Here is a 23,446-nt window from a genome sequence, read left to right on the forward strand (position 1 = left end):
CCCAAAGACTTCTGCACAGGCATAAGTCTTTGCATGGCCAGGGACTTAATACATTAGTGGTATCATTAGAAGCCCTGAAAGCTTGAACCCTGGTCCTAACAGTTAACCCTTTCTGGTTCCTATTTCAAATGTTTTTATTTGTGATTTTAAGCCTGCCCATGTAGCCCATTAATTACTTGAGTTCTGAAACAGGATTGGAGGTTTTTACATTATTTTACTCTTCCATTTAAGAAAACAACAAAACCAAAAATTTTCAGTTCATCTTGTAAGTTAAAAACCATGAACAAAATATTTACATATAGAGCATATGAAATTGGATAAGTCATCTTCTGTCCTCGTCTCTGCTTTCTGCCATGCCCAGCCACAGGAAGATTACCCTAGGTTAGGGAATCCTTTGGTGTTGTAAAATCAGGATAAGGCTCCTACACCACCACTCCTCCCCGTGCCTGGCTTGAGAGTTATCCAGGGCTTCTTTGTGCCCTGGGGATCACTGGTCCTTGGTGCCATTGGCAGGCAGTGTAATTTAGAGCAGCCTTCAGGCTGCTTCTAGTTTACGACATAGTCTGGCACAGTGTTGATCCAGGATCAGGGAAATGCAGAGATGTCTTACAGCAACCTTTATACAACCCTCCTGAGTTGCACTGTGTGGTCCTCAGCTGCAGCTAAGGAACAGGGCCTTCCCTGTCCAAGAAAATCTTAGGATGCATAAGTAGCAAAATGCTACATTTTAAAAAAGAATAATTTAGAACAGAAGAATGTAGAATCTATATTTTATTATCCTCACGGTGCATGATAATGTAGGAGGGGTTGCAGTAGGGACAGACAATTAGACAGCTCCTTAGTGTACAGTCTAAGTAGCTAGGCTGTTGTGTACTTCTCTGTAGGGTTGATTTGGTCAGTATATCCATGACTACACTAATCACTACAGATCTGCTGACCCTACCGCCCACTTTCCCCGACATTTGCCCTCTCCCTAAACCTCTGGCACGTTAGGGCACAGGCAACCCCTTTATATGTGTACGCCCTTGACATTTTCTCTCTCCCAAGCAGCAGAGGCACGCTAGTTCTGCTGCCATGCCCGGGATTTGCCCCTAAAAGAGAATCTTTTGTCAGAGATTGACTCTGAAATGTTTGTATCTAGTTTACAGTTATTTCCACGTTTCCATGATCGATTCTGGAGGGATTGTTGGTATATTTCTTCGAAGGGCTGGTATAGAGGTAAGGTTGTTTCCTTAATATAAAAAATATTAGCTCTGTCCAGAATGCAATATTGAATACAAGATCCAGGAGCAAATGACTTTTTGCGCTGTGAGACAGATTCTGAAACTCACACTTACCATGTATAGGACTTTATTCCACATTTCTCCACTGAAGTCAGTGATACCACTTGTAGAGCAAGTAGCTACTGAAAGTGAGTAAGGTTATCAAATCTGGTCCTTTCTTATCAATACAATATTTTCTCATACATTTAATTTTTTATGCTTTATTCTACTGTCATTTTAAAATACTTTACTTTGCATAATTTGCAGCTGTATGTTATAGTTACATAGGACTGTCTCTTCCCACAAGTGTAGGTAGCACCTAGCACATCATAGTCATTATCATAATACAGATGATAACTTTATTTATATTTCCTACAGACTATCCAATAAACTGCAATCTGAAACTGCCCTTCATATGTGAAAAATCTAATGCATCCTTACTGGAGAAACATGAGCCAGAGTATCACCCCCGTAAAGGAGGATGCCCTAAAGAATGGATTCTGTTTCAGAACAAGGTAAAGGGGGAATATAGGACAATCATCATTAGTTGCATTACGTCAACCTAACTTTGTAGTGTAGACCAAGCCTCACTTTCAGGCCAGAGTGTTTAAACCAGATCCCTCCTTTGCAGAGGACCCGGTAGCCCTCAGCCCCAACCCCTGTTCTTCTTTCAGGTGTCCCACAGCTCTCCTTCTCAATGTTTTTGCATCAGTTCCATCAAGTTCCTTCTCCTGGGCTCATCGGTCCAAAAGCCGCCACCTTGCGATCTGTATTAATTCAGAGTAGCTGATGCCTTAAAACCAGCTTCTTTATCAGCTGCCTCCACCACTTTGTAGTTCAGCCCTTTTCCTCTCTGGGCTGAGAGAGATTAGCAGATGGCAATCCTTGCCCTCTTGTGAAAAAGGAGGCAGCTATATGCTGCCCTCCTTCTCCAGGCTCCTCCCACTTAGCTGGGAGAGAGGGGAGCCTTGTCCCACCCTGCACTACAAGGCTTCTGGTCCTTTAAAGAAACAGTAGCCTTGGTTTCCCCCAAGCATTAACTATGTCTCTGGGACCATCTTCCTCTCTCCCAACACCTGCCTCTGCCCGTCTGTAGGTCTTCATCTGCTCCAAAAGTCCCAGGAATCTTAAAGAAAAACAGGGTTTAGTGTCCCTTAGTCCCTACTATCCTTAACGGGACAGTCACCCTGTTAAAGACACCTTGCTGTATCAGAGCCTGTATGCATTTATCTATAATTGCACTTCTAATAGTTTCTCACAGAAAGCAAGATAAGTGAGGTGTGAGGGTTTTAGGGTCATTGATTTATGAATTACATCTAAGATACAATAAATCTTAAAGAGAAAGTGAACTCGTGCTACATTGCATAAGCTTTTACCATTTTTATTTTGCAGTGTTTTCTAAAGATAGAACACAGATTTTTAACATTTAAAGAAGCCAATGAAGTATGTGAAACTTTTGGAGGCACTCTTCCATCAATCTCAAGCCAAGCTGAACAAGGTATGATGGTAAATTCAAGGCTCTTTATACTATACAGAACTTTAGACCAAAATAATATGTCAAGCCCCTTCCCCAGTCTATGCAGCATAACTGCACAGGATCATGCAGCAGACTGGGAATTATGTGGCAGTGTTATCTGATTGTAAAATCATTCAATTACTTTGAGTCTTACTGAAATAATTCTAAAAATTCACAATAAAATAAAAACCTATAACTAATGCCTTATTTGCACTGTCAGAGGAATTCTGCCTGTCACAGAATGGGAAATGCACACACAATGGGCAAACCGTGGAAAAAGGAAAAGAACCAGTTCAAAGACCAGTTTTTCTTCATACCCTGGTGTATGAAGGGAATTAGAAATTTCAAAGACTACCAGAGATTTATGAAGAGTAGAGGGACCGTGTCTAAAGCAGTTTCCAAGCTTTACTTCAGAAGTTAAAACCTCATTGAGGTGAATGCAATGAAGAGAAGATATTTGCTGCAAATAGCTGTCTACAGATGTGTCTGACTACCTATCTGTTGAGAGAGACATCTGTTAATACGTTTGTATTTCTGTAGTGGGCAGGTAGTTGCCTACAGATATGTCTGAAGATGTAGCTCACAACAGAGCTCCATATTATGTGTAGCATTATTTGTATAGGTAAGTGACCTCCAGCCAAGTCAGTTCAATGCAGTGGAATATAGAAAATAGACCAGGCAGGCCACTTCAGTAGTTAACAGTGCACAGTGGAAGAGCAGTCTGCTGCTCTATCACAGCATTGAGATGGACCCACACTGGAACTCAAGTGGCTGAGACTAGAGCAATTCAGAACTCTTTTAACCCTAGAAAAGCATATTCTGCTCCAAACATTTCTTAGCATGATTGTGTAAATGGAAGTTCATTTCAATTGATTGAAGGATATTTAGCATAATAAATTAGTCCTGGTGACAGATTTCTGCCAGCAGGGCTGGCTCAGGCTTTTTTGCCGCCCCAAGCGGCGAAGAAGGAAAAAAAAAAGCCGCGATCGGCGGCATTCTTCGGCGGCGGGTCCTTTGCTCCAAGAGAGACTGAGGGACCTGCCACCGAATTGCCCCTGAAGACCCGGATGTGCCGCCCCTTTCCTTTGGCCGCCCCAAGCACCTGCTTCCTGCGCTGGTGTCTGGAGCCGGCCCTGTCTGCCAGGCAAGTCGGTGCAATGGCAAAGCTGTGGTGGAGAAAGACAGCTCTGCCACAACTTAGGTAACCACCTCTTCCTGCCAGCCTTCCCTCCATCCCTCATGTACTGTGGCCCTTTCTGTAGCTGGCTATCAGATAGTGACTACTCCTGAGAGGTTTTAACCTTTAATGGGTTTGTCTAGTTTAGGAAAAGAGCTTGGGACTAGCCTGGAGCTAGCTAACATATGGCAGGTAGCTAGTTCTAAATGTCTTAACGAACATTCAGTGCTTAATTTGTAATGAAAGAGGTGCTGGGGCTGAAGCAATTATTTTACATTCATAACTGATGCAGCAAGCCTAGAGGTCCCAGGGCTATGAACTGTCAAGCCTAGGGGTGCTGAGGCTAAGCCCTGGCAAGCCCTGACACACATTAAGTATTCGTAGCCTCACCCAATAGTGGGCGTTGCCACAGAGAACAAAGAGTGGCTGTCTTGGGATTCCTGAGTCTGTCTTGGTTGAAACTGATCCCTTCCCTCTATCCTGACTTTCTCTGTTTCTTGGTTGAGTAAATCAGACACTTATTCAGCAAGTGGTCCTGTTTTAGAGGCATGCCCAGCAGTCGGAGAGCGAGGTGTGTGGGAAGCAAGTGAAACTCTCCATGCCCTCAAAGAGGACATGGAGCCCGCTTTTAATGCTTCTGTGGGAAGTCAGTAGAAGGTCTTACAGAGCAATAGGGAGGCACCTTCTGAAATTTGGGTGGAGACACAAGGAGACAAGGTTGATGTCAGGGAGGGAGAGGAGGAGAGAGACAGAAACAAGTTAAACTCATCTCTTGGCTCTCAATTAGACCTTAGCTTGTTAAAAGGCTAATCCTCTCAAATGATTTGTTTAAATAATGTCCTTGTCGGATATGGAAAGTTTGGAATGATAACATTGCAAAACACTTAATACTCTATTAAAATGGCTTATTTCATTTTCAAAGACTAGGGTGGGAAATTAAGTTAATGTAGATGGGGGTTGTACTATCTTATTTATGCAAGCTGTTTTCCAAATGTTTACTGTGGTTGTCTAAATTATAGCATGTAAATTTTTATTTTTCTGCCCAACAGATTTTTTAACATCCTTGCTTCCTGGTTTGGAAGAAAACATTTGGATTGGTTTGAAGTTTTTTTTCAACATAAGGGAAAACAAATGGGTAGATGGCAGTAGACTGCTGTACAGTAACTTTCACCCATTGCTGAGAGGAAGGCTAAGGAAGATTCCGTTTGATGTAAGTTATCTGTTTGAATATACAAATCCGGCTGATGTTTTGTCCTATAAAAAGTATAGAATGTTGGTGTATTGGTAACTGTATCAAAATAACAAAAGAGAAAAAACATGTAAAGGTCCCAAACCAAGAAATTGTATTCTTAATTGGCAGACATGGTGACCAGTAATGACTGAGCTCTTTGTATCTTTATTCGGATGATATGTTTTGAACACTAATTATTAAAATGGAAAGGGATGTAAAAATTGGAATCTCTTCAGTCTCTTTGCATATCTAATATGTAGCTGAGATGCCACATTCCATAAAAATGTAGGTAGCAGAGGGATGTTACTATAAAGTTTTTGGTTCAGTTATTTGCAGAATACATCCATAAACCATTATACATATTGTTTTCCTGGCTGCACTGTTCATTGAGAAGCATAAGAAACATAATGGAATGCCACTGATTAACAAGAATTTTTAAAGAGTATAGTGGGTCCAGGTAATTTTTTTCACAAATAATCCAGCAACTAGGTAATATTGCAAAATAAACTAGCTGTGTGTTGTACTACTGCTCTGCACATACTAACTAAGAGAAGTATATTATCCTAACTTGATCTTCATTCGCTCTCTCCACACAAGAATGCTTGTATCATACATGAACTTGATGAGTTTTCTGGTTTTCAGATGTTTGATGAGGAGCTAAACAATCAGTGTGGTATAATGCTCAACAACCCCAAATCTTTGTATGTTGGAACGTGGAATTTCTTGCCTTGTGCTGAGGAGCATTTTTTGGGTATCTGCCAGAAGTCAGCAGGTAAGACTGACTGTGCCCCTAATATCCACCTGCCAAGAAACCCCTTCATGCATGAATATCACCCTTCCTGAGGCACAATCTCCCTCTACACAGCACCTCAAGAAGGGTGTTCCCTGGTGGCAGGATCCTTCTGGCAACTGAGCAGGCCCATACTGGGCATCCAATGGTGGGGCCATGAGGACAAACCTCATCCCTCCTGAAAAATTTCCCATGCCTACATTTTCCATGACACCATCCATAGTGTGAAACCCCTTTTAAGAGGTGTTTGGGGAAAGCCATGGGCAGTGGAGGCCCTGATAGTGAAGTTCCTGTGGAGTTACGCTGCCTGAGAGTGAAAGGGGGGGGGGCAGGGCCCAATAGTTGGCAAGGAGTACAAGGCCTGTAAGTGAATGGCTCTGATCTTCTTTGGACACTTTGGGGACCTACAGGGGTTGGGGATGGACTTTGTTTCATTCAGTGAGGAATGGAGCAAATGACTCCTCTCCCCCAGAACAACGTGGGCAAAACTCTGTGAGGAGAACCACACAGAGTTTAATCCCACTTAACCAACTCCTGTGAGTTTTAACACTGAAGGGATAATATGAGGCCTCATCTACACTTGGAATTAGCCTTGATTTCAGACCACTTGTTTAGCTACCTTAGTGCAAACCCCAGGTGTAGACAAGGAGAGACACAATTTGCATTGTTGCAGCTTGCCCTGGCTTTAAGCAGGGGTCACCTCCACTGATACAGTGTGGCTTTCCTGTTTATACTCAGGATTGAGGAGGGGCGCTGCACCAGTGCAGCTATATTGGTGGCTGCCCACTGATTACTCGAATCAGGGCAATTACCCAATCTGAACAAAGCCTTAGTTACTGTTTAACTGCCCAGGGTTTAATATGCGGTACACCCATCTTTGGGTTATGTTCTGCTATGTATAAATCTTTTTAAATAACTATTTATAAATTTGAAGGAGGGAAGGACAATGATTCAGTCTGAAAAATCTGAAGGGGATTTTTTTTATTTTTAAAAAAAGAAAAGGTGAACTGCACAGGCTCTGAACATTAAAAATGCTTGTAAGACTCCAATAAAAGATTGCAGCTGCTATTGATAAATATATTTCTCTCCAGAAAAGGAAAATGACATTCAGGGAAAGTGCAGTGATTGCTGCAATATGGTCCCCATTATTCTTGGGTTGCTAAGCCTCTAAACACCCAGGCATGCAGGGAAGGAGCGCTCAGTCGGCTCTTGCAGAAACTGCAGTTGTACCTGGCCACAGCTCAGGATGCTGCAGCAGGGGAGACTTTTTCCATTCTGCCATGGCATCCTTGGCCAAGTACAATCTGGCCCTATGGTTTTCATGTCACTTTTGTCACAGAAGCAAGTGAGTCAGCAGCTCGGATTCCTTGGCATCTGAGACACTTAATGATTATCTCAAAATGTTGTGATAATTGTGCTTGTAAACATCAGCAATATTCTTTTTTCATCTTTGGGAAATTTATATATTTTCCCCTAACTCTTTACTATTAACCTTTAAGTGTGTGAGGTCTCTGTTGGTCTCACAGTTCTCTTTTGAAGCTGTTTACTACATAGAAGCACTTGACAGCAGCCACGAACTAGTTCAGACATTCTGTTTCTTTCATGTCACCTCTCTAATTCACTGACAGCTGCAAATTGTGTATAAGCATAAAATTAATATTATGGCTTTGTTGTTTGGGTATTGGTCTGTCAGCCTATTCATCAGTCACTTGAATGCTCTTATTTATACAGAGTAATTTTTTCCCTTGACAAGCCTTTGTATTCCTGAGACACCTCTGTGTTAGATGCCAATGCACATTTTACAAAATTCTAGGGCCAAATTTAGCTCTGGTGTCAGCCCATAAACTTCTTGGAATCATTAGATCCACATGCTCTAATTCCCCATCCATGTAAAGTTTGCATTTTTTATAGTTGCATGCATCACTTGGTTGGATGAAATTAATGCAGCTCATTGTGATAATATTGGATGATTAGAACCCAAATGGTAAATTTCACCACTTCCAGCACAATACACAGGTCAGGTGGCTTTGTGCAAGAAACTGAGCACATGCTATGGAGCCAAACTATTACCTCTCTGCCTGCTCTTGCAATGTACTGCTGGAAGAGCTACCTGTACCAGGTTTACTGCCCATTAGATTTACATAAGAATGAATCTGATGGCTCTTTACTTGACTCATTCCTCTCTCTGTCAGACTGTTCGGAGATGCATGGCCCCTGTTGATTGTCACAACATCTGTGCGCAGTTCTGCAGAAGGCTACCACAGTTTCACGTTAATTTCACCCAGAGAGTATGTTTTTCCCCTAATAACTTGAAATCTTTTGAGTTAAATTGAATGAATCTGGAAAGCCACAAAGCCCAGTAGTTCTGTTACTGCCTTTCTACGAAGCTTTTATACAGGGACTTACATATTTACATTTAAAAAGAGCTTTACATTTTTCCATAGATACACTCTCTATCGATTCTGATATAGTAAAATTGTAGTCTACAACAGTCTATAAATCTTTTGATGGTTGATTCTTTTGATGGTTGATTCTTATTCTTTTGATGGTTATTCCCAAAAGAAATTTGAATGAGTTTTGCTGCTGTTGTTACAAAAGAAACTGAGAACTAAAATGTTTTGCCGTGTTTATCCTACTTAATGCTTCTGTTTGTTGATTATTTACAGGGGCTGCTGACAACCAGACACAGCAAGTCCTTAGTGAAACACTGACCTATCAAAATGTCCATTACACAGTAATTCTGAAGAATTTGTCCTGGTATGATGCACTGCGGGAGTGCAAACAGAAAAACATGCAGCTCGTTAGCATCACAGATCAGTACCAACAGGCTTTTCTTACTGTGCAGGCTGCTGTTCGCAATTACCCTCTGTGGATTGGACTCTTCAGCAAAGATGTAAGTTTTATCTCCTCCCCGTCCCTCCTTAGAACCATTTTTTAGAGTAGGGTGGAATAGTAAAGGAATGACTGGGGAAACAATGAAACTGAAAATTACTGGGTTATTTTTAAATAGATGTTTCCATTGACATCTATTTTCAGTTGCAGAGAACCATCTTGAAGCTAGAGGTCTACCAGGAGGTCAACCAGTCCTGATGCTCAGGGTTATATACTAGATTTTCAGTTCTCTGAGGTGCACATTCAAGTGTGGAACTCCTATTGATGGACTGATTGAAAGGAGACTATGTCCTTCAGGTTTTAAGATGGAGGAAAATGTTTTATAATAGCAACAAACTATATCATTGCATTGTCTTTGCCCCTCCGTTGTCAGTGGTTCTGTAATTGCTGCTGTCATTTGAAATTCTGGGGCAGGGTCAAGGAAGGCCAACCAAAATGTTTTAAAAAGAGAAAATCTGAAAGATAGCAAATGAAATCCAAAAGCAACTGCAAAAAACTGTTTGAAATATATTGTAAAATCTTGTCTTAGAACTTGGAGTGGATTTTTTCAGGTAGGGTTTGTATGCTTTATTGCTTCTTAATAATGGAGAAAAGTTGTGAAAGGGTATTTTTATAAAAATTATGCTTTTTTATCTTAAAAATATCAATAGTGTCAAGCCTTCTTTCTTCTGTGTTTGTTGGAGGACTTCTTGGAAATTCCCAGTGTGGATTGGGAGCTTTCTCATCTGTTAATTAAAGAGCTTGGGGCATGGGTGTGTGAGTGAGTGTTGAATCTTTAACAAACATCTTTTCTTCTGACCATTTATGGATGTTTGAGTTAAATAAGTATTACCAAAACCAAGCAAAACACAAAGTTTTAAATAGCCTGAATAAAAATTGTTTTCATAGTCATGTATCTATGATGTCATAATTCTCCTACTTCTGCAGCTGTCCATAGAGTTTTCCAGGAACAACAGAGAAGAAAAACCTGGTATTTTGAATGTATAAAACATACAGGGAATTTTTAAAGAAAACAGACTTTTCATGTCTTATCTGTACTTCACAAAGAAGCAAAAAAGAAGACAACCTCTCCTCCCTTTGTAGGTGACCTTTAAGTGGGGATCAAATGCCTCATCCTGTTGCAAATGGCACTAAAGCTCTGAAACATGTAGAGGGGTACTGCCTACACAGTAGCTCATGCCTGTAGGCAATGAGACAGTGCCAGGAGAGCCTGCAGTTCTAGCACTGAACATACCAGGAAGAGATATTCAGTTAAAAAAAAAGATTAGCACAGCTGGTATCAATTCCTAATATAAGAGTGGTCTTAAATACAGAAGAAAACTTTTAAATTTAACTTTCCTAAAGCATAGATCCACTTACTTTTCTTGTGTTTTAATACGATTAATTATTATTATATTTTATTATTCTTATTTATTGTTGTCATCTTCAGGGCAGGAATATGTCTAATTATAAATTCTAGAAGTAATTAATATTAAATGTTACATTTGATCTAACATGGGGAAACAACAGGACTGACTCTTAGAAATTTCTTCTAATTTCCATGCACTAATAATTGTGCCCACAGTTAATTGCAGGTGCAAATGATACCATTTAGAAATCAAACTACCTGGCTTTGCCTGCAAATCAAGCATAATAGTTAGACATCTAAGTTCTGCACTGTTGTTGTAGCCATGTTGATCCCAGAATGTTAGAGAGACGAGGTGGGTGCGGTAATATTTTTTATTGGACCAACTTCTGTTGGTGAAAGAGACAAACTTTCAAGCTTACAGAGTAGTTCTTCAGGTAACCTCTGTGTAAGGTTGAAAGCTTGTCTCTCTCATCAACAGAAGTTGGTCCAATAAAAGATATTACCCAACCCACCTTGTCTCTCTAACATCTATGTGTTATCATTTGCCATTCACAATAGTCAATGTAGTTTTTTTCAGCAGCAAAACTGAAAGTGACAGACTTCATTTATTATTTTAACAAGAGACCAAATCCTAAAAGCTGCTGAGCACCTGCAACTCTTGCTGAACACAGGATTTCACCCGGTAGAAATATAGTATCATGTCATTTGATGTACCTAGACTTTTTTTTAAGTGTGTAAGCGCTCATCTTTTATTGGTATGATGCTAGGATGGAAAACATTATGGCTGGGCAGATGGAAAGCGCATTGATTTTAGTCGCTGGTCTGAAGAAGACGAAGAAACAAGTGAAGAATGTGTGTTTTTGGATATTGATGGATTCTGGAAAACTTCTGCATGTTCCTCTGAAAATCCAGGTGCTATTTGCTACTTGCCAAGAAGTATGTATTCTGAGAAAATACATTCTCATTATTTTTAAAAAAACATCTTTCATAAGTAGTATACATAGTAAAACTCAGTAACAAAGATGTTTTATAATTATTTTAAAATAAAAATGTTCCATTTATATACACTAAACATAGACTACTTTCTAGAACAGGCTTGTTTAGTTGTTTGTGTACCAAAAAACCCGCTGGTGCCTTGGAAATGGGCCATGTACACACCTGAGCAAGTTACCCAAGCACTGTGTAATTATTTAATAACATTCAGGATTGCTGTGTTGACCCAGATTGTGCCCTCTAGATCTGCCCACTGAGGACACCCTCTGCACATGGATCTCCCTCACCTCCATGTGGAAGGAGGACTTAGCCATCTCCCCTGCACCATCTGGGCCCCATCTGGGCCCTGTGGAGGCCTCTTTATACAGTCTGGAGTCCAGGCTGCGGGGGGAGATTGGTGACTGGGTAGGTGGAAGGAGTAGCAGGTGGAGATCAAGTCGGGAGGTGCAAATTGATCCTTCGCCAACTCCATAGAAATTGTTCCAAATAAAATAATGCTCCCTAGAGAGAGGTCCCTTGGGATCTTCTAGGTTTGGCCAAGGACAGTGCGGGAGGACAACAATTCCCCCCTCAAAAACCAAACAAAAAAAACAGAAAAGAAAAGGATGATGTGAGGGGATCCCTCTGAGGAGATCTTCACAGAAATTTCTTCCTCATGAGACCACTCTTGTAGGTTTTTCTGTGGAAGGGCATGATATGGACTATTGCTTTAAATACAAAATTGCAACCAGAAATTCCTTGTGATTATGGTATAATTAAGTTGATTCTTGCAGTCTGAATTACTAGAGGAGTAGTCTCATTAACTTCAATGGGAACAACAACGAGTACTTGTGGCACCTTATAGACTAACAAATTTATTTGGGCATAAGCTTTCGTGTGCTAAAACCCACTTCATCAGATGCATGGAGTGGAAAATACAGTAGGAAGATATATATAGCAGTACATGAAAAGATGGAAATTGCCTTACCAAGTGGGGGGTCGAGACAAATCAATTAAAGTGGGCTATTATCAACAGGATGAAAAATCAGTTTTCTAGTGGTAATCAGGGTGGCTCATTTCAAACAGTTAACAAGAAGGTGTGAGTAACAGTAGGGGCAAATTAGCATGGGGAAATTAGTTTTTTTTAGTTCTTGTAGTGACCCATCTTTATTCAGGCCTAATTTGATGGTGTCCAGTTTGCAAATTAATTCCAGCTCTGCGGTTTCTCATTGGAGTCTGTTTTTGAAGTTTTTTTGTTGAAGAATTGCCACTTTTAAGTCTGTTATTGAGTGTCCAGGGAGGTTGAAGTGTTCTCCAACTGGTTTTTGAATGTTATAATTCTTGACATCTGATTTGTGTCCATTTATTCTTTTGTGTAGAGACTGGCCAAACCGGACAATGTACATGGCAGAGTGGCATTGCTGGCACATGATGGCATATATCACATTGGTAGATGTGCAGGTGAACGAGCCCCTGATGGTGTGGCTGTTGTGGTTAGGTCCCATGATGGTGTCCAGATATCTGGACAGAGTTGGCAATGGGGTTTTTTGCAGGGATAGGTTCCTGGGTTAGTGTTTTTGTTGTGTGGTATGTAGTTGCTGGTGAGTATTTGCTTCAGGTTGAGGGGCTGTCTGTAAGCGAGGACTGGCCTGTCTCCCAAGGTCTGTGGGAGTGAGGGATCATCCTTCAAGCTAGGTTGTAGATCCTTGACGATGTTCTGGAGAGGTTTTAGTTGGGGACTTCAATGGGAATTACATGGTGCCCCAAGATTGGAATGTTTTACCCTTTCAGGTTTGCTATGTACAAATGTAACAGGTAGTCTGTGCCTGCACAAGAATCACTGCAAAAGCTAAGTTACTGGATAATATTTGTTCTGGTTTTATTATATGTATTTGTTCCTAAAACTACTTAACCTAAAATAGTTCCTATGAAAAGCTTTTTTAAAGTATTTGCATATCCCATTTCATAAAATCATTGCTTCTTACTATCTTTAAGTTTATGGAAATATCACTGTTCTGAGAAGACTGGGAACAATGTTACATTTTATGCTGAATTTATGTTTTGTAACAGATTTTCATATCACACTGGAATTTGTTGTGAGGAATGAGCTGTCTTATTTTAAAATTGTGCATGACCTAAGAGAGTCTTCTTTTTATTTACAGATGAGACTGAAAAAGAACAAGTTGTTGAACATATTAAATGTCCACATAAGTTTAAAAATACACCATGGATATCATTTCAAAATAGTTGTTACACTTTCATGATAACAAAAGATAGATGGCAAGAAATGAAATCACAAGAAGCCCACCATTTATGCAAGAAAATAAGTAAGTACTTCTTTTAATTACTAGATTTCAAATTGACAGTGTGTTTTACGCTGATTGTACAGAAACTGAAAAACTAGGGAGGTGAAGCCTAGGTGGAGTGTGAAAGATAGCAAATATTGTGGTCCATTTTTTTAAAATCAGAGGGTCAATTTTTAATGCATAAAGGGTCCTACAGAGCAAAGAAAAGTCTGTGGCTGGCCCATGCCAGCTGACTCGGTCTCGCAGGGCTCGGGTTGTGGGGCTGTTTCATTGCTGTGTAGTCTTCTGGGCTTGGGCTGGAGCCTGAGTTCTGGGACTCTCCCTCCCCACAAAGTCCTAGAACATGGCCCCAGCCCAAGCCCCAAAGTCTACACAGCAATGAAACAGCTTCGTAGCCTAAGACCCACAAGCCTGAATCAGCTGGCATGGGCCAGCGATGGGTTTTTCCTTACTGTATAGATATATCCAAAGGATACTTGTTTTTAAGTGTATGAAGTGCTCCTGAAAAGTATAGCTGACAGTGCTAGAAGCTGAAATCCTCCCCTTGTCTACAAAATACTCACAGAACAGGTAGTGTTGACATTGCCTTTTGAAAAATGGTAATTTGTCCTAATATTTTTGTTGGCTGATGTGTTGTCTGTCCTTTTAGAATGTGTGTGTGTGTGTGTGTGTGTGTGTGTGTGTGTGTGTAGTAATGACTAAACATTGGCGATCAAAACTTAATTTGTTTTGTAGATGATAGATAAACTTGGAATAAACTAACTATTATTTTAAAAATTGTTTCAACAGATCCAGATGCATTTGTCTTGAATATTAGAGATGAGGAAGAAAATAACTTTGTTGTTGAGCAGCTACATTCTTTCAGTGGCCTAGCTACATGGGTATGGTTGGGTGTAATTTATGATGACAGCGGTAAGATTTTTTTCTTAATAAAATTTGTTAATTTACTATCATTAAACTGATACATTTCTTACATACTACATATGGTAGAGCAATCCAAGATACCATAAAAATAAATGCTTACAACTGCCTATACTAATGCTTACAACTGCCTATATTTTCATTTATATTTTTAGAGGGAAATAATTGGATATCTTTTGTCTGTTCTAGTGATATTTAGATCCTGCACAGTCTGCTTAATTCAGGTTATTGATTTTACCAAAAGGCAGGATTTAAAAAGAGCATAATGATATGTGCTGACATTTTTAGCAATATACATCGGCCTGACTTACAGAGATACTGAACACCCACAACTCCCAGTGAAGTTAGAGACAGTTTGGGTGCTCACTACTTTGGAATTTCAAGCCCAGACTGAGTAGCAAACTACTAAAGCTCCTACAGCTGCAGCTTGTGACCAACCCTGCATTCTCTATTATGTGCAGTAAGTTTTCTGCAGTTTTTCTGTTAGAATAATAGTGCTTTTCATCTTCAAAGCACTTTACAAAGATGAATGAATAACATCTCAGTGATGTAGATCAGTAATTTTTTCATGATCCCCAAGAGTCCATGTACTCTGCTTCATTCTGAATGTAGATTCTGAAGCAGGGTGTCTGAATTCTGTTGCAATCTGGAGCCCTTGGAGAGGTGGAGCAGGAGGTAGTTTTGGATTGTGGGGCAAGTGCATGAACTGGACGTTTCTATTTAAACAATAAACTGTAGAGTAGTTAGCAGTATTGGAACTTAAGGGATTCCATGCAGATGCAAAGATCTGATTTTAGTATTGGAGCCTTAAATTTTCATCTTTAGGTTTCAAATACTGAACTCATTGTGATGAATGGGGTAGTTCACACTTCTCAGAACTATTATTTCAGACTGTTTGCAGACTCAGAAATACAACACTGCATCAATTACATTCAGTTCTTGTTTTAAAAGTAATCTTCATGGGCAGGAAACATCATTTTAAAAAAAAGAAAGAAGAAATCTTAGATTCCAGAGCATCTTATTGCAGAGTGATGGATATTCTGGCAAATTGTATGGCTAAGGAATTGCAGAACACACAGGGTCATGGCAATCTCCATTTTACAAAATGTGAAAACAAGGCAGAGACATTAGTCACATTAAGCTACCGAGGGAGTGTGCATCATAGCCAGTATAGAATTCAGGAGTTCCTAATTCCTAGTTATAGCTATTATCCACCAGACCACTCTTCTTCAGAAAATAGTACTGGGTACTTGCAAGGCAACTGTTTGTGTGGTTTGGTTTGGTTTTTGTAATCTGAATTTTCACAATTCTAATTTGGGTAATCTCCAGAGAACATTTTCTCGTGACACTTAGAATTTTGGTGAGGGCTTAGAGGAAACTCTAGCAACTTCAAAAAACAGATAATAACTTCTGATCTAAAGTGAGTGTTTATTAATACTGGTCAGGAGCACACCATCTTCAGTTGTAGATGAATTTCACATTTCTTAAAAAATCAATGCTTTGCTCAAGGCTAAATATAGAAACTTTTTCATATTTTCCACAGATAATTCCCTAAAATGGTATGATGAAACTTATGTGTCTTACAATAACTGGAAACAGGGAAGACCTAACGTAAAGAAGAATCAGTTTTTTGCTGGAGTGAACCGTGATGGGTTTTGGGATATTTACAACCTTACGCAAAATTGGCAAGCTCTCCAATTTAATCAACACAGTATTCTTGCCTGTAAAATGGAAATGGGTAAGTAATATCCAGAAACAATTACACCCAAAGTTTTGGGGGCTGGGGAGGTAAAGTTTATTTTAAGGCTTAGTCCTGCAAGCCCTCCATGAACATGACTCCCAATGAAGACCCTGCATCTGCTCCCATTGAACTCATTGGCAAAACTGTCATGGATTTCAATTTGCAGGATGAAGCTGTCTGTCAGTATTCTAGTACTCTGCTCAGGATGGATGTTGGCTGTGTGCCTCCATCTTTCTCCCATCATTTAATATAAAAAAAGATAATGTGTATCCCATAAGTAATTTATATTGAACACTTCAGTGCTTGAATTGAGTTGTTATAGACTGATGGATTTCCACATATTTCTAATAACATGAATGAAGTGTATAGAATTAACTATGATCTTAATCTTGAAATAGGGCCCAGAGAGAACAAGCCTCCTTTGCCTGAGTATATATTACATGGAAATAGCACATACAAGGTCCTTCAGAAAAAAATAACCTGGTATGAAGCATTAAGAGAATGCAAACAGAATGGAAGTGATTTAGTCAGCATACACAGTGAATCCCATCAGGTGTTTTTGGAAGATATTGTAAAGCGTGATGGATATCCACTGTGGCTTGGGCTATCAAGCCTTGATGTAAGTTTCTACTGTCATGACCATTGTTTCTTTTTCTGCAGTAATTTTCTGCGGTTGATTCCCAAAATTGTTATGATCTTTCCAGGCTCTTTTAGAGGCTTGAATTTCATGCTAGAAGATTGTTAGCTTTCTTTTCCCCCTACCACTAATAATATATGTTAACTTTTCCTACATGTTATTACACTTAGATATTAGGGGATTAGAAATGTATTTTAGAATAAGCATCTGATTTCATACTTACATGACGGGCCAAATTCACCCCACAAGCGTAGGGAAGTACAGCATGCAGCCTGCTCCACCTTGCCCATTATACCACCATTTTTCCTCAGGGTATTCAAAGGGGAGGGTAGCTTTAAGCTCCCCTTGGGGCCCACCAGCAAATAGTGCTCAGGGAAACATCAATTCAGTGCATCTGTCCACCACCCTACCCATCTTTTGGGCTCCACTAATCCCTTCACCTCCCATCGCATACTTTCCACTGCCATGGTTTCCACCAGCCTACACTTCCAAGTGAATCTAGCTTAGTAGCTTTCATCAAAAACTGATAAACTTTACATATTGCTCCCACCCCTGTGGTTTCACAGCTCACAGCATGACTAAGTAATAGATTTGTTAGGACAGGAAGTAAAGAATGCCTTATGTAATTGAAATCATAGGGGATAATTAGGGAGGCATAATGTTACCAGGTTGGGATTTGGCCTGGCCACAACCCTACTCTTAGAGTACCACAGACTCCTCAATGATCATAGGTGGCCGGGGCCTCAATTTTAAGTATTACCTGGAAGATAGAAGCTGCTAACCATGTTGGGCATTGGTTCAGTACTGACTTGGAGGAAATGGGTTTTTGACTCTTTAGTGCATCACTCTCTGTACGTTATCTGTGTTTATATTTGAGTAATTAAGACCTGAATGCCGTGGTATAAAAATTATTATTCTTTAATCAGGGAAGTGAATCTAATTTAGAATGGTCGGATGGAAGTGAATTTGATTACCGTCCCTGGGAACTAGAAAACTCTACATCTATTGGGAGCTGCGTTTTTCTGGATACTAAAGGATTTTGGAAACGTAAAAGGTGCACAGATGTTGTTGATGGTGCCATTTGCTATACTTCTTCAGACAGTAAGCCTGATTTCCTTTTTTCATGTAATTTAACACATACTCTATTTTACATGCTGTATTATGAACAGAAAATGAAGACTGAAAGAAATGTGATTTAGACTAAATGAGACATTTTGTTCTTTAAGACTTATTGTTTAGAAGGAGTGGCAAAGTACTCGTCTGTATATCTTGTAAGCTTTGTGGCATCATACTTTGGTATTTGATAACAGTGGTGGCCAAATACCTAAACAGGCATTAAAAATAGATACTGCTTGTTAAACAGCCTAATGCGAGAGGGTTTCTTTATGCCCAAAATGTTTTCAGTGCAGAGTTTTGTTGGCTCGGCTTCCATGAAATACCAACTCTGTCAAAGTCATGTGCTGTCACTGGATTTCTGTTTTAAGATTTTGATAACTGCCTGGGACATTTCTTTCCCATGCCCATCAATGGAATGAAACGTTAAACTGAGCTGAGCAGGGTGTAACACATTAGTGGAGGGCACTGTTGAGTAGTAGGTAGAACAGGAGACTCGTAGTCAATACTCCTGAGTTTTATTCTCAACTATGCCAAGATTAGCTTTGGGCCTTGGGCAAATGACAACCTTTCTGTGCCTTAGTTTCTCCACTTATAAAATGGGAAATACATATCCTCCCTTTATAAAGCAATAAAGCACTTTGAGATCCTTGTGTGGAAGGTGCTGTGGAAATTACCATATTAATTTATGAATCTTAGTTTGAGTAGTGGGAACATGAAACTGTCACCATCTATATCTGTTTCATACTCCCTCATTTTAGACAATTACCTTGGCAAAATCTGATAAATAAAACTGGTGACCTCAGATTATTTTAGTTTCTTCAAATTAGAGGGATCACTTTCAACATGACCCAATGTTTCATGGAATAAATTAATATAATTAAATTAATATAAATATAAATTAATATAATTTTTATAAATTGTTAGACTGATTACCTCTTTGTGACCTATGGTATAAATGTCAGCTCTTAAATCAGAGGTGCACAGTGAATGAGCATACCGTATTTCAAGGCCATTTGAATGCTTGAAATCCAGTAAGAATGAGCAGTTCCCCCACTAATGGGAAGGTCAAAGTCCCAGAATATCTGGAACTTTTCCTATAATCATTGGCTGATAATGAATGAATCTACTATATTTCAAGAAGCAAGCGAAATGGGATATACATTAATTTTGTTGGTTAGTCAGATCGTTTCCAGCAAGTGTGTGTATTTTTGTATATAGTGTCCCTACCCCCGAGTGATTTGACTTTGCAGAGCCTCTTTTAATTTGCATAATACAAAGTTTTTTTTATATTTTTACAGAGAGACGACTACAGCCACAGCAAGCCAGAGGCTCCTCCAGGTGTCCACAGGGTACTAGAACATCGCAGTGGTTGCAGTATAAAGATCATTGCTATGCATTTGACATGGCATTATACAATTTTTCAGTATATACTGCAGAAGAGGCTAAAAGAGTCTGCCAGAAGCTGGGTATGTTTGGTTTTATTTATAATGTGTTATATCTTGTAACTAGCTCGTCATTAAGGGAGGATTAGAAAAAACACACTGGCAAAACTTATGCTTTTATGTTTCTTTGATTGGGGAATATGTCTAATGGCTGGTGATTTCTGGAGCATTTGATTAATATTTTTGGTAAAGTTGTGCAGTGTTCTGATTTACTTATCTGGAACATGAATGTACATAAAGTGATACCTCATATGTAACCATTGATAAAGGATTCAGAAGATCAAGGCTGATTTCCAAGGGAAAACCTTTTTATTTTACACAAACCACTTTATACAAATTAAAGCCTGTTTTGTTACAAAGTCATTCTTATTATAGCCCTGGTTATAGGATGAATGCAGAGAAATCCCACCAAGGATTTGAAAGTAGACACTTCACACTTTAAACTTAATGATGCACACAGAAGCTGAAAGGCCAATTTTTGTGCTAAAAGAAGAGCTTTTTTTTTTTCCTTTAGTAAATAATGGGGATTGTTTTGTGACAGATAATATAAGCAGCATGTAATTCCTCATGTACAGAATCCTTTGCTCCCTTCACAATTTTAGGATGTTTGAATTGTCATAATTTTAGCTCTGTCATTTGTTTTACAATTAAAGGTTAATTAAACTGTGTAAAATAAACTGAAATAAAAGAAGCAGGTATTCCCATTACCAGGTGTGACACCCAGTTCAGGGCCACTTGGACCCAGTGTGTGTTAGAACAAGAGTAGTCCTTCTTTAACTTATGCTGTTGGCAGAAAGTCCTTTATGCCAGCAGAGGATCCGGTGCATTGAAGCACGCCTCCTGCTCTCCCCGCCCCCAGTGCACCCCCTCCTTGCCATTGCACCTTAAGTGCAGTGACATTGTATATCAATATATGATTGTTATTTAGATACAGAAAATTGCCCTGATTCAAGGTGCTGAGCCTCTATTTAGGTTAATAGGAATCAAGGGGGTTTACAGAAGATGCTTAGCACCTGGCAGGATCAATGCTTGTGTTTCCATATAGTATCATTTAATATCTTTCCAGACTTGCGGGAGAATTGTCTTTATTTTATTTTGCATCACCTGCCCAGATGATAAAACAAGAAGTTAACTTTGATCTGAGGCTGCTCATGACATTGCACTGTTCGCCTAATCTGTGTTTTTCCTCTGCAGATTACATATTGCAAAATTTTAGGAGTCCAAATTAGCAAATGTTCTTTCTCATTTCTGAGCCTTAAATGATCCCTTTTGAATTTTTAGAAAATCCATTTAATTTAAAAAGACTATGAGGGAAACCTCTAAAATTTATTTCTGTACTGACCACTAAACTCTTCCTTTAGATCCTTCTGCAACACTATTGACTATAAAGGATGCCGAAGAGAATACATTTGTCAGCAAGCACATAAGGCAAAATTACCTCATCACCAGAAGAGTGTGGCTTGGATTGTCTCAGAACTTCAAGGGTAAGAAGTAACTACCAACTATGTGTGTGTATATATCTTATATGGTAAATAAAAATGAATGAAAATAATATAAAAATACTTAGAATTTGAAAAGTTAACTGCCCTTGCTATGCAATTTGTTAGCATTAATTTATATAGTATAGTAACTTCTACCTCTTCCCAGTTTGTGTCAGTTCCTAATGTTTCTTGATTTGTGATTTAGAATTATTTTCTCATATATTCAGTGGGTTAAATTCAAACATTTAGCTGCTAGATTAAGACACATGAGTTAGAAAAGGTATATGGGGAGAGGTGTTTTTTGTTGGCTTTTTTAAATTATTCTGAAATATTTATTTTACGAGTTTCACAGAATCACTTCTATTTTTGTGGTTTTGGAATGAAAATTAGATAATCAACAAAGGGACATTGTACAAGAGTTTGGGGTTTTGATGAGAACTAGTTGGCTGTGATTTAATCCAGGCAAGACTGAGATAATGGTGGGTTGGTGGAAGCAGGCAGAAAAGTAAGTGGAACTTATATGGGCATGTAACTACCATTTGAAAACAGTATGAAAATTGGAGATGGTTTTAGATTCTGGGCCAGTCCTAGGTGCCCAGGTAGCAGCTGCGACAGAGTATTTTCCATCTGCGCCTGGCAAGACAAATATAAACCTTTCTCTCCAATGCGAACCTTGTCAGAATTATCCATGCTTTTATCACCTCAAGACTAGATTACTGTAATGCGCCCTACATGGGGCTACACATAGGGACTATTTAGAAGCTGAATCTACTGCTGGAATGCTGTAGTGCTCTTATTAAGTGGAGTCGCACATTGGGAGCACATTAGCCCAGTACACCATGATCTACACTGGGTTCCAATAAGATTCTAGGTGGATTTTAAGCCCTAAATGATTTGAGACCTGGTTACCTGAGGTATCATCTCTCCCTGTGCCACATTTAGGATGAGCAGAGGCACTTGAGCTGGAACTCCTTCAATATAGATGAGACTGAGGTGCTGACAGGGCATTTTCTATGCAGGTTGCTCAGTAATTGAACTTACTTCACTCCCAACTCTTGGTCTGCCAGATCCCAGATTTGTTAACCTGGGCATGCTGCAAAGCCTCTCTCTCTCAGGAAGGATGCACTGAGATGGATATATATTTATCTTTATGGGCAGTTTATGTTGTCATTTGTTATTTATGCAATAGGCACCCAGCTGACTGGATGGGCACCTACAGTTGATTTTTAGAAATGAGATGAAATAAATAAATTGCAATTTTCACGTTATGTTGCAATATTGCAAATTTTTATGGTGATTTATCAAAGCAGTATTTGTGATCTTTCCCTACAGCTAAGTCCTTGAACTGGCTTGATGGTTCAGCAGTTAAATATGCCAATTGGGCAAATGGAACTTCAAAAGACAATGGTAAATGCAGTGTTATCCTATCCACAAATGGAACATGGTCTGAAGTTGACTGCAGTCATAGTAAAGGCAGAGTTGTTTGTAAAGCTCCTCTAGGTATGTCTTTCTTGTGTTTAATATACAATTTACATTTTTTTATTGTTGCACTAAAGGATTTTTATGTCAGGCAAGGTCTGTGTACAGATCACTCAGATGAAATTCACTCCAAAAGACCTGTGGCTTAAGTGGAACTTAAATGGTGCATAGATTCATTTATCCTGTTTATTTTTAGGCTGCTTTTGTTTTTGTAAAGCAGCTAATTTCTGCTTTAATCTTTGTATGTTCCGTACCTGGTTGTTGCATTTCTATGCATGGGATATGTCGTGTTGATGGGCACACTAGAAATGCATAGATAGATATTAATAAATAGTTAAGTATCAGAGGGGTAGCCATGTTAGTCTGGATCTGTAAAAAGCGACAAAGAGTCCTGTGGCACTTTATAGACTAATAGACGTATTGGAGCATGAGCTTTCATGGGTGAATACTGCATCTGACAAAGTGAGTATTCACCCAGGAAAGCTTATACTCCAATACATCTGTTAGTCTATAAGGTGCCACAGGACTCTTTGTCGCTTTCAATAAATAGTTAGAGGCCTTCATTATAAGAATGGCCATACTGAGTCGGACCAATGGTTCATCTAGCCCAGTATCTCATCTTCTGACAGTCGCTACTGCCAAATGCTTTCAAAGGGAATGAACAGAACAGGGCAACTGTCAAGTGATCCATCCTATCATCTGTTCGGCAGTGAGAGACTAGGGACAGCCAGAGCATGGGGCTGCATCCCTGACCATCTTGACTAATAGCCAATGATGGACCTATCCTCCATGAATTTATCTAATTCTTTTTTTAATCCAGTTATAGTTTTGGCCTTCACAACATCCCCCTGGCAATGAGTTCCACAGGTTGACTGTGCATTATGTGAAGAACTTCCTTTTGTTTGTTTTAAATCTGCTGCCTATTAATTTCATTGAGTGACCCCTGGTTCTTCTGTTATTTGAAGGAATAATAATTCCTTATTCACTTTCTCCACACTGTTCATGATTTTCTAGACCTCTGTCATATCGCCCCTTGGTCATCTATTCTCCAAGCTGAACAATCCCAGTCTTTTTAATCTCTTCTCATATGGAAGCTGTTCCACACCCTTAATCATTTTTGTTGCCCTTCTCTGTA

The 23,446-nt window shown here is 39.4% G+C and overlaps 1 protein-coding gene across 1 annotated transcript in view; it reads left to right on the forward strand.

Moving 5' to 3' along the window:
- The window catches only part of LY75 (lymphocyte antigen 75), a 73,496-nt gene that overhangs the window by 38,679 nt on the left and 11,371 nt on the right, over positions 1-23,446 (forward strand). Inside the window, exons 20-34 of the mRNA XM_039493587.1 lie at positions 1,142-1,218; positions 1,641-1,777; positions 2,655-2,760; positions 5,005-5,165; positions 5,829-5,958; positions 8,643-8,869; positions 10,984-11,152; positions 13,351-13,515; positions 14,284-14,406; positions 15,959-16,153; positions 16,555-16,775; positions 17,720-17,894; positions 19,208-19,375; positions 20,713-20,835; positions 22,165-22,332. Of these exons, the coding sequence (XP_039349521.1) occupies positions 1,142-1,218; positions 1,641-1,777; positions 2,655-2,760; positions 5,005-5,165; positions 5,829-5,958; positions 8,643-8,869; positions 10,984-11,152; positions 13,351-13,515; positions 14,284-14,406; positions 15,959-16,153; positions 16,555-16,775; positions 17,720-17,894; positions 19,208-19,375; positions 20,713-20,835; positions 22,165-22,332 (2,345 nt within the window). The remainder of the gene's footprint in view (positions 1-1,141; positions 1,219-1,640; positions 1,778-2,654; positions 2,761-5,004; positions 5,166-5,828; positions 5,959-8,642; positions 8,870-10,983; positions 11,153-13,350; positions 13,516-14,283; positions 14,407-15,958; positions 16,154-16,554; positions 16,776-17,719; positions 17,895-19,207; positions 19,376-20,712; positions 20,836-22,164; positions 22,333-23,446) is intronic.

This window comes from Mauremys reevesii, linkage group 11 (genome assembly GCF_016161935.1).
Source record: "Mauremys reevesii isolate NIE-2019 linkage group 11, ASM1616193v1, whole genome shotgun sequence".
NCBI lineage: Eukaryota > Metazoa > Chordata > Testudines > Geoemydidae > Mauremys > Mauremys reevesii.